Source organism: Agelaius phoeniceus, chromosome 28 (genome assembly GCF_051311805.1).
Source record: "Agelaius phoeniceus isolate bAgePho1 chromosome 28, bAgePho1.hap1, whole genome shotgun sequence".
Classification (NCBI taxonomy): domain Eukaryota; kingdom Metazoa; phylum Chordata; class Aves; order Passeriformes; family Icteridae; genus Agelaius; species Agelaius phoeniceus.
Window position 1 is genome coordinate 7,030,818 of NC_135292.1, and position 11,433 is coordinate 7,042,250.

Consider the following 11,433-nt stretch of genomic DNA (forward strand, 5'->3'; position numbering starts at 1 on the left):
TCTGGAACCATACTGGGGCAACTGGAACCACACTGGGAACAACTGGGACCATGCTGGGGAGAACTGGGACCACACTGGGGGCAACTGGGAGTGAGTGGGACCAAGCTGGGAGGGACTGGGATCATATGGGGAGGGACTGGGACTAGAGCAGGGGCAACTGGGTTCAACTGGGACCATACTGGGAGTGTCTGTAACCATAGGGGAGTGATGGAAGCACACTGGGAACAGCTGGGCCCATGCTGGGAGCAACTGGGATCCCACTGGGGGCACTGGCATCAGACTGGGAGTGACTGGGAGCAACTGGGATTAGACTGCAAGGGACTGGGATCATACTGGGAGTGGCTACACTCATACTGGGATTATACTGGGTGTGAATGGAACCCGACTGGGGCTTACTGGGAGCTACTGGGCCCATGTTGGGAGGAAAATGTGACCCACTGGGAGCAACTGGGATCGGCTGGAAGGTTCTGGAACCATGCTGAGAGGACTGAGACTACAACTGGGGCAACTGGGATCATACTGGGAGCAACTGGGGCCACGCTTTGAGCAACAGATGGAAACTGGGATGATGCTAGAGGAAACTGGGAGGAACTGGGAAAGACTGGGATCATTCTGAGGTAACTGAAACATACTGGGAGTGTCTCTAACCATCCTGGGGGCACTGGAACCACACTGGGAACAGCTGGGATCATGCTGGGAGCAACTGGGACGATGCTGGGGGAAACTGAATCTACCCTGGAGGCAACTGGGCACGACTGGGACCCTGCTGGGAGGGACTGGGACTATTCTTGGGGCAACTGGGATCATCATGGGAGGAACTGGGAACCTCTGGAATTATGCTGGGAGCAACTGGGATCACACTGGGATCCCAGTGAGAGCAGCTGAGTCCATGCTGGGTTACACTGGGATCTCATTGAGAGCAACTGGAATCACACTGGGATTGACTGGGAGTGGCTGGTTTTGTGGATTTTGGGGGTTTGGATTTTGGGGGATTTTCTTGGCATTTTGAGGGGGAGTTTCTCTGGGGGTGGTTGGGAGTTTATTGAAATTTTTGTGGCTCTCTCTGAATTTTGGGGATTTTAGTGGGATTTTGTTGGGATTTTTTGGGATTCTCAGAAATTCCTGGGGTTTTATTGGGATTTTTAGGAGATTTTGGGGCATTTTATTGGAATTGTGGTGGCATTCAGAGGGATTCATTGGGGATTTGGGGTTTTTGGGATTTTTGGTGGGATTTGGGGGGGTTTGGGTGTTGCCAGGATTTCCTTGGATCTTGGGGGAGATTTTGTGGGACTTTTTCTGGTTTTCGGGACACCTTTGGGGGATTGGTGGAGTTTAATCAGGATTTTTTGGGGTTTTTGGGATTCCAAAGGATTTTGTGGGCTTTTATTGGGATTCTAGGGTGTTCTAATGGGATTTTGAGAGATTTAATTGGGATTTAGTGGGTTTTATTGGGACCTTTGGGGCTTTTAAGGAGATTTTGGTGCCTCTCAGCCCTTCCCCACACCCAGGGAATGCCCCAAAGCCCCCCTAAAATTCCACTAAAACCCCACAAAATCCCCAAAAATTACAAGATAACCCTCAAAAACCCCAGAGAATCACCAAACATCCCAGTGGAACTCACCAAAATTTAAAAAGCTCCCCAATTTTTCAATAAATCCTTCCCCAAAAAACCTACACAACCCCAACAAAACACCAAAAATCCAAAACACCCCAAATCAACAAAACCCCCCAAAATCACATAACCATCTCAAACCCCAACAATTCTCCCCCAAACCCCCAATAATCCCTCCTAAACTCCCAACAAAATCCCAAAAAAGCCCAAAAAAGCCACCCCCAAATCCCCAAAACCCCTCTCAGAACCCCAAAATCCCCACAAACCCCCCCAGACTCAGTGGGGCCGTCCTGGATCAGGGGGCACCGGCCGGTGGAAAGGAGCCACTGCAGGGGGCCCTGGGAGCTTTTTGGGGAGGGGGCACCATGGGAGACCCCCCAAAAACCGGGGGGGGGGAACCCCTGCTGTGCCCCCTCCCCCCGAAACCCCCAGACCCCGGTTCAGGGTGGGCCTGGGACCCCCCGGGACGCCCAAATCTCCCCCAGGCCCCCCAGAGCCCCCCAAAGGTTGGCCCAGGACCCCCCTGAGAGCCCCCAGACCCCAATGGGGCCCAGCCCAGGATGTCCCCTGAGACCCCCCCCAGACCCTCCCCAAGACCCCACCCAGGACCCTCCAGACCCCTCCCCAAACCCAACTCAGGCTCCCCCAGCCCCTCCCCAGATCGCGCCGGGACCTCTCCCCAAAACTCCCCAAATCCCCCCCCCCCCACCAGACCCTCTCCCAAAACCCTTCCAGACCCCCCAAAGCCCCTCCCCAAACCTCCAAAACCCTCCAGGACACCCTCAGGACCCCCCAGAGCCCTCCCCAAATTCCCCCAGGACCATCCCAACACCCCCAGACCCTCCCAAGACCTTCCTACGACCCCTCCTCAAAACCCCCCCAGACCCTCCCACGACCCCCTCCCCCTCCCAAGACCCCTCTTAGGACCCATCCGCACCCCCCAGGTCCCCCCACAATGCCCCAGGACCCCTCCCCAGACCCCCCCAAACCCCCGGACCCCTCCCCAAAGCCCCCCCAGACCCCCCGGACCCTCCCCCGCCCCCCCCCCGATCCCCTCTCAGGCCCCTCCCGCTCCTGTCCCGAGCCCGGGGGGTCCCGGCGGCGGCGGGGAAGGGGGCGCCGCTTCCGGCTCGCCTCTGATTGGCTGGGACGGCGCAGGGGAGGCGGGCCTTGCTGAGGGAAGCCGCGCCGTGATTGGTTAGTTCAGGGATGTGCAGCGCGCTGATTGGTTGGTTCGGGTCGCGGCGCGCCGCCATTGCTGGGAGCCCGCACACGCGGTGGAGGCGCGCGATTCTGAGGGAGAGCGGAGCTGAGGTGGGGCCGGGGGCAAACTGGGGGGGTTTGGGGCGGGTCTGAGGGGAAATTGGGGATTTTTCGGGGCATCGACGGGAAACACGAGGGTGTGCGGTGGGTTTGGGGGGAATGAGGGGGTCTGAGGGGGCTTTGGTGGGTCTGAGGGGGCTTTAGGGAGCTTTGGGGGGAGCTTGAGAGCGTCTGGAGCGTTCTCAGGTGGGTTTAGGGGGAACTGAGGGGAATTGGGAGAGTCTGGGGGGATTTTGGGGGATTCCGAGAGGAACTGGGCGGTTGTGAGTGGATCTGGGCGGTTCTGAGGTGGGTCTGGGGAATTTCGAGGAGTCTGAGGCGATTTCATGAGGTTTGGGGGGATTGAGGGGTCCGAGGGGGATTTGGGGCAGTCTGATGGATTTGGGGGCGTCTCAGGTGGGTCTGGGGTGAATTTTGGGGAGAACTGGGGGGGTTGAGGGTCCTGGGGAGGTTTTTGGGGTCCTGGGGAGGGTTTGGGGGTCCAGAGAGGTTCTGGGCCAACACTGGGGGAGCTCTGCGGGGTTGGGCGTTCCTGGAGGGGTCCCGGGGGAGATTTGGGGGTCCCGGGGGGTCCCAGGCCCACCCTGAACCGGGGTCTGGGGGTTTCGGGGGGAGGGGGCACTGCAGGGGTTCCCTCCCCCGTTTTTGGGGGGTCTCCCATGGTGCCCCCTCCCCAAAAAGCTCCCAGGGCCCCCTGAAGTGGCTCCTTTCCACCGGCCGGTGCCCCCTGATCCAGGACGGCCCCACTGAGTCTGAGGGGGTTTGTGGGGACTTTGGGGTTCTGAGAGGGGTTTTGGGGATTTGGGGGTGGCTTTTTTGGGATTTTGTTGGGAGTTTAGGAGGGATTATTGCGGTTTTTGGGAAGAATTATTGGGTTTTGGGATGGTTATGTGATTTTGGGGGGTTTTGTTGATTTGGGGGATTTTGGATTTTTGGTGTTTTGTTGGGGTTGTGGGGGCTTTTGGGGGGAGATTTATTGAAAATTTAGTGAGTTTTTTAAAATTTTGGTGAGTTCCACTGGGATGTTTGAAGATTCCCTGGGGTTTTTTAGGGTTTTCTTGTAATTTTTGGGGATTTGTGGGGTTTTAGTGGAATTTTAGGGGGGCTTTGGGGCATTCCCTGGGTGTGGGGAAGGGCTGAGAGGCACCAAAATCTCCTTAAAAGCCCCAAAAGTCCCAATAAAACCCACTAAATCCCAATTAAATCTCTCAAAATCCCATTAGAACACTCTAGAATCCCAATAAAAGCCCATAAAATCCTTTGGAATCCCAAAAACCCCAAAAATCCTGATTAAACTCCGCAAATCCCCCAAAGATGTCCCCAAATCTAGAAAAAGTCCCACAAAATCTCCCCCAAGATGCAAAGAAATCCTGGCAACACCCAAAACCCCCCAAATCCCACCAAAAATCCTCATAACCCCAAATCCCCAATTAATCCCTCTGAATGCCACCACAATTCCAATAAAATGCCCCAAAATCTCCTAAAAATCCCAATAAAACCCCAGGAATTTCTGAGAATCCCAAAAAATCCCAACAAAATCCCAGTAAAACCCCCAAAATTCAAAAAGAGCCACAAAAATTTCAATAAACCCCCAAACTCCCCCAGAAAAACTCCCCCTCAAAATGCCAAGAAAAACCTCCAAAATCCAAACCCCCAAAATCCACAAAACCAGCCACTCCCAGTCAATCCCAGTGTGATTCCAGTTGCTCTCAATGAGATCCCAGTGTAACCCAGCATGGACTCAGCTGCTCTCACTGGGATCCCAGTGTGATCCCAGTTGCTCCCAGCATAATTCCAGATGTGCCCAGTTCCTCCCATGATGATCCCAGTTGCCCCAAGAATAGTCCCAGTCCCTCCCAGCAGGGTCCCAGTCGTGCCCAGTTGCCTCCAGGGTAGATTCAGTTTCCCCCAGCATCGTCCCAGTTGCTCCCAGCATGATCCCAGCTGTTCCCAGTGTGGTTCCAGCGCCCCCAGGATGGTTAGAGACACTCCCAGTATGTTTCAGTTACCTCAGAATGATCCCAGTCTTTCCCAGTTCCTCCCAGTTTCCTCTGGCATCATCCCAGTTTCCATCTGTTGCTCAAAGGGTGGCCCCAGTTGCTCCCAGTATGATCCCAGTTGCCCCAGTTGTAGTCTCAGTCCTCTCAGCATGGTTCCAGAACCTTCCAGCCGATCCCAGTTGCTCCCAGTGGGTCACATTTTCCTCCCAACATGGGCCCAGTAGCTCCCAGTAAGCCCCAGTCAGGTTCCATTCACACCCAGTATAATCCCAGTATGAGTGTAGCCACTCCCAGTATGATCCCAGTCCCTTGCAGTCTAATCCCAGTTGCTCCCAGTCACTCCCAGTCTGATGCCAGTGCCCCCAGAGTGATCCCAGTTGCTCCCAGCATGGGCCCAGCTGTTCCCAGTGTGCTTCCATCACTCCCCTATGGTTACAGACACTCCCAGGATGGTCCCAGTTGGACCCAGTTGCCCCTGCTCTAGTCCCAGTCCCTCCCCATATGATCCCAGTCCCTCCCAGCTTGGTCCCACTCACTCCCAGTTGCCCCCAGCATGGTCCCAGTTGTCCCCAGCATGGTCCCAGTTGTTCCCAGTGTGGTTCCAGTCCCCCCAGGATGGTTCCAGACACTCCCAGTATATCCCAGTTGCCCCCAGCATGTCTGCAGTCATTCCCAGGCACTGCCAGTGGCCCCAGTAAGGTGTCAGTTATCCCAGTATGATCCCCCAGTCATGCCCAGTATATCCCAGTTGCCCCCAGCATGCATCCCGTCTTTCCCAGTTGCTCCAGTTTTCTTGCAGCATCATCCCAGTTTCCCTCAGCTGCTCCCAGTAGCCCAAAGTGTGATCCCAGTCGCTCCCTTTCAACCCCAATATGATCCCAGTAAGCTCCAGTTTGATCCCAGTCACATGCCAGCCCTCCCAGTGTGGTCCCAGTATAATCCCAGTTGCTTCCAGTCTCTCCCAGTATGGTCCCAGCTGCCTCCAGCATGATTCCAGTTGCTTCCTGGATCAGCCCAGTCAGTCCCAGTATGATGCCATTTGCTGCCAGCGTGCTCCCAGTTGCTCCCAGTCGCTCCCAGTCAGGCCCAGTCTGGGGGATGATGTGCAGGGTGTGCTCCCAGTCACTCTCAGATCCTCCCAGTATTAGTCCAGTCCTTCCCAGTATGATCCAGAGATGAGCCCAGTGTGCTCCCAGTCCCTGCCAGTATGAACCAGTTGTGCTCCACATGGTTCCAGTTGCTCTCTTTCACCTTCACTTTTGTTCCAGTCACTCCCAGTATCTCCCAGTGTAGCCCAGTTCCCTCCAGCATCTTTCCAGTTCCTTCCAGTATGATCCCATTTGCTCCCAAGCACTCCCAGTCAGGCTCAGTGTAGTGGCACTCACTGCCAGAATGATCCCAGTCAGCTCCAGCATGATCCCAGTTCATCCCAGTATAAGCCCAGCAGTTTCCAATCACCCCCAGCAGGCTCCCAGTCACTCCCAGTTCCTCCCAGTTGCTCCTAGCATGATCCCAGTTGCTCAGAGCTGCTCCATCCCAGTCACTCCCAGTATATCCCATTTGCCCCTAACGTGGTCTCAATTGCCTCCTGCAGGCTCCTGCTCTCTCCCAGTATGATCCCAGTATGATCCCAGTATGATCCCAGTGTCCATCAGTGCGATCACAGTCTGCCCTGGCATGGCAGTGTGATCCCAGTATGATGTCAGTACAAACCCAGTCCCGTCCCAGCATAATACCAGTATAATATCAATAGAAACCTATAATTGTCCCAGTCACTCCAGTATGATGCCAGTATATTCTCAGTCACTCCCAGTACTATCCAAGTACACAGCCAGTACATCCCCAATACACTCCCAGCATGATCCCAGTATGATCCCAGTATGATGTCAGTACAAAGCCAGTACAGCCCCAGTCGCTCCCAGTACGATCCCAGTGCAGCCCAGTCCCTGGCAGTGCTGCCACTGCTGGGATCCCCCAGGCCTGTGTGCGTTCCCCCCTGGCGGATGTGCCGAGAGGAGCCCCAAGGGCTGGCAGTGGCCAGGCAGGGTCCCCAGCAAGGCCCAGTTTGGATGTGCAGCTTTGCCCAGTTTGCCCAGTTTGCCTCTCCTTTGGCCCGGGCCGGGTTCCCCCCGCCCGCAGCGGCTGGGAGCAGCCGAGAGCCCCGCGCTGCCCATGCCGACCTGGCCCGGCTCCATGGCCGCTGCTGCCGCGGGCTGCGAGGGCTGCGGGAACGGGGCACCGAGGGTGTGGCTGCTGCTGGGGGAGGAGGAGGAGGGAGGGAAGGGCAGGGATGGAGGGGGAGGAGGAGGCGGGGTTAGGGGGGAGGAGGAAATAGAGGAGGGATGGAAGAAGATGGATGAAGGCGAATGAAGAAGTCCAAGGCTGAGCGGAAAAGGCCCCTCGGGGGACATTGGGGGGTGGCGGGTGGCGGCTGCCGGCAGAGGCAGCCTGGAGGAGCAGAGCCCTGTGTGCCCCAGGAGGCCAAAGTGGGGAGGCCAGAGAGGGGGGAGCGCCGCCATTGGCGGGAGCCTCAAGAGCCTGGAGAGGGGCAGGGGGGACTCCTTGGAGCCGCTGCAGCCCAGAGCAGAGAATGAGGGGAGAAGGGAGCCCGGGAGCCCAAAGAGCCCCGGCATCCCGAAATGGGGAGAGCCAAGAGGGGGCAGTGCGTCCCCAGAGACGGCCTGGGGGGATCTCATTGCCCTTGCCTGTGGCACGGAGGCAAATCCCATGCTGTCCTTGTCCTTCCTCGCCCAGAGCAGGAGCTGAGCATGGAGAGCAGGGAGGACAAATGCCCGCGGCAGAACCTGGTGGCAGAGGCCGTTTTGAGCGGCTCCACGGCGCAGGAAGCCAATGGGGAGGAAAAGCCCCGGAGATGCCGCACGAGGAGGGGCTGCAAACGCAGATGGCGGGGATGTGAGGGGGAAAGAGGCAGCCTGGGCCGGGAAGGCGGCCGGAGATGGAGGCAGAGCTCGGAGCTGGTGCTCCATGAGCAGCTCCATGATGGGGAGAAGCCCCACACGTGCGTGGAGTGTGGGAAGAGCTTCAGGTGGAAGTACAACCTGACTGTGCACCAGAGGACCCACACTGGGGAAAAGCCCTACAAGTGTGGGGAGTGTGAGAAGAGCTTCAGCCAGAGCTCCAGCCTGATCAAGCACCAGAGGAGCCACACAGGGGAGAGGTCCTATGAGTGTGGGGAATGTAGGAAGAGCTTCAGCCGGAGCTCCAGCCTGATCAAGCACCAGAGGACCCACACTGGGGAGAGGCCCTATGAGTGTTCCAAGTGTGGGAAGAGGTTTCAGACCAGGTCCCATCTTCTCCAGCACTATCAGAGTCACACAGAGGAGAGGCCCTTCCAATGCCCCGACTGTGGGAAGGGATTCAAGAACAACTCCGACGTTGTCAAGCACCAGTGCATCCACACTGGGGAGAGGCCCTACGAGTGTGATAAATGCAGGAAGAGGTTTCGGACCAGCTCCCATCTCCTCCTGCACTATCGGATTCACACAGAGGAGAGGCCCTTCCAATGCCCAGACTGTGGGAAGGCGTTCAAGTACAACTCCCACCTCGTCACCCACCGGCGCATCCACACTGGGGAGAGGCCCTACGAGTGTCCCCAGTGTGGGAAGAGCTTCTCCTGCAGCTCTCACTTGACCCAACACCAACGGAGGCACCGGTAAGGGAAGCCCTGCGAGTGCCCCGAGTGCGGGAAGAGCTTCGTGCGCTGCTGCAGCTCCATCCCCCACTGGAGGAGGCACTTTGGGCACAGCCCTGGTCACTCACATTCCCTGTGATCCATGTTGGGAACACACCTGCCTGCTTGTCCTTTTGTTTGGCATTTTTTTCTGATTCATCTTCATCCCTTAAAAACAGCCAAAACAGTGTTTAAAGAAAAAAATTGATCAAACATGTCTAAAGTCCCACAATTTCAGAGTTTTTTAATGGGAAATTGATGGTTTGGAGAGAATATTCTGGAGGATTTGTGTAGTCTGGGGGGGGATTTTGTGCAGTGTTCTCCATCTCTTTGCACTCCAAAAGCCAAGAGGGTCACCTCAAAACAACTGAATCCCACTGACAACAACTGAATTTTAATTCATACAGGCTCAATCCCACATCAAAATGCCTTGTTCCCACCCTAAAAAACTCAGTCCCACACCAGACTCACTCCATTCCACAGCTGCCAGAGTGAGATGGGGTGTGAAGGAGATTGGGAGAAGTGCAATCCCAATTTGGAGTGATGGGATTGGGATTGTGTGGGGCTGGGTGGGTGGGATGTATTTGATAGCAAATAAAACTTTCAGAGTTAGTGCCACCTTCTCAGCTGATTGTGTTTGTGTCCTCCTTTCTCTCCTGCCTCTCTTTGCCTGCTCTGTTTCTCTCTCAGTGTCTCCCTTGAGCCAGGGCAGCTGCCACCAAAGACCCTGCCCTGATTTAATTCCCAGTGCAGGAGCTACAACGGCCATGGGTGAAGTTCTGAAGGCTGGCAGTGAAATGTCACTGTAGGATCCACTTGGCTTTCGGCCCCTTCTTAGGAGCTTTGCCTTCAAGGGCAGGAACATCTTTTCCTGGCTGGGAACTGGAATTCCAGGTCCTTGGAGTGTGTGCCATGCAGGACCATACAGACTGGCATCATGTAGACTGGGATTGTATGGCTTGGGATTGTACAGACTGGGATCATGTGGACTGGGATTTCACAGGCTGGGACCGTGGGGATTAGGAGCCGAGACTGGGATCATACAAACTGGACCATATGGACCGGGATGGCTGCACCGGATCAATGTGAACCAAGGGGGTCCCGCCCTGCCCAGGGGTCCCTCCCCATCCTGCCCGGGGGCGCAGCCAAAGCTCCCCGGAACGAATGCAGAGATCCAGGAGGGATCCCAGTGCCAATCCCATTTCCAATCCCATTTCCAGTCCAGTTCCTGCTCCTTGTGCTGGTCCCAGAGTGATCCTGGTGCTGATCCTGGTTCCGGTGCCTGCCTCAGTCTCCATCTCAGTCCCGGAGCACTCCTGGGGCTGATTCTGGTTCTCGTGTTGATCTCGATACTGGAGCGGTGCCAGTCCCAGTCCCAGTCTTGGTACCAGAGCGGTGCCAGTCCCAGTCTCAGTCCCAGTCTCGGTCCTGGAGCGGTGCCATTCTCGGTGCCGGTGCTGGTGCTGGTTTCAGTGCTGGTCTCAGTCTTGGTCCCAGAGCAGTTCTGGACCCAGTGCTGCTACTGGTGCTGGTCTTGGTCCTGGAGTGCTCCCAGTGCCAATCTCAGTCTCAGTCCCAGTCCCAGAGCGCTGCCACTCTCGGTGCTGATTCCGGTGACGGTCTCGGTCTCAGTCCTGGAGGGCTCCCGGTCTCGGTCCTGGTCCCGGTCCCAGAGCAGTCCCGGTGCGGGTGCCGGGTTCCAGTCTCGGTCCTGATCCCAGTCCTGGAGCGCTGCCGGTGCCAGTCCCAGTTCCAAAGCGCTCCTGGTGCCGGTCCCAGTGTCAGGCTTGGTCCCAGTCTTGGACCCAGTGCCAGTTCTGGTGCAGGTTCTGGTCTGGGTCTTGGTCCTAGCCCCGGTGCCAGTCCTGTGGCGCTGCCAATCTCAGTTCCAGTGTCAGTCTTGTGGCTGGTGCCACTTCTGCTGCTGGGTTTGGTCTTGGTCCCGGAGAATTTAGGTCCATTTGGGTGATTTTAGGCCAAACTGGACAGGTTTAGGGTGGGTTTCAGATCCCTTGCAGTGATTTCAAGCCTTTTAGGGTGGATCTTAGGCCCCTTTGCAGATTTTAGGCCAAATCTGTTGGGTTTGAGGGTGGATTTTAGATCCCTTTGAATGATTTAAGCCCATTTGGGTGGGGTTTGGGCCTGTTTGGGTGATTTTAGGATAAACTGGGCAGTTTTAGAGTGGATTTTAGATGCCTTTGGCTGATTTTAGGCCCATATGGGTGGATTTTAGTCTTTGGGTAATTTTACCTTGTAACGGTGATTTTAGGTCCCTTTGTGTTATAGATGGCTAATGAGATGATTGGCTCCTGCAATTAAGGGATGGATACTGTGTGAATATTAAGAGAAGCTTTATTGATGTGTCATTATGTTATTGCAGTCTGTTGTTTAGATGTCCTCTGTTCTCCCCACAGTCCCTTTCCCCCCGTTGTTACCATCAGACAGCCTGAGCCATCCAGGACAGGTAGAAAGAAGGCGAGAACAAAGACTTGTTCCTAGGGGAGGGGGCGTGGCAGGACAGCACCTGACCCTCCAATCAAGCTGCAGGAAAGCAGACTCCACCAATAAACAGCAAAGAAGAGTTGACTGACAGACTGTGGGAGGGGCCAGGTTTGGCTGAAGCAATCCCGGGGTATCAAAGGCGAAGCGTCCATCTTGAGGACGAGCCAGGTGCGTGGTAGGCGGCCACGAGGGGAGCTCCCAGGCCTGTTCTTCCTTATTTAGTCCTTTTCTTGTCATTTTTGTTAAAGTTGAATAAACCTTTTAAAATTTTCAAAGTCTGCAGTCGTTTCTCACAGTAACCAAGG

General features: G+C 56.0%; 1 protein-coding gene across 1 annotated transcript; it reads left to right on the top strand.

Moving 5' to 3' along the window:
* Positions 1-7,501: 7,501 nt before the first annotated feature.
* On the top strand, positions 7,502-9,249 carry LOC143696091 (uncharacterized). The gene has a single exon (XM_077191299.1). It carries the CDS (start codon positions 7,575-7,577, stop codon positions 8,610-8,612), a length of 1,038 nt encoding a protein of 345 aa, XP_077047414.1. The 5' UTR covers positions 7,502-7,574; the 3' UTR covers positions 8,613-9,249.
* Positions 9,250-11,433: the final 2,184 nt, after the last annotated feature.

What these genes read in the sequence shown, in the direction of transcription:
- LOC143696091 (XM_077191299.1), top strand. Translation starts at nt 7,575, where the DNA reads ATGGGGAGAGCCAAGAGGGGGCAGTGCGTCCCCAGAGACGGCCTGGGG.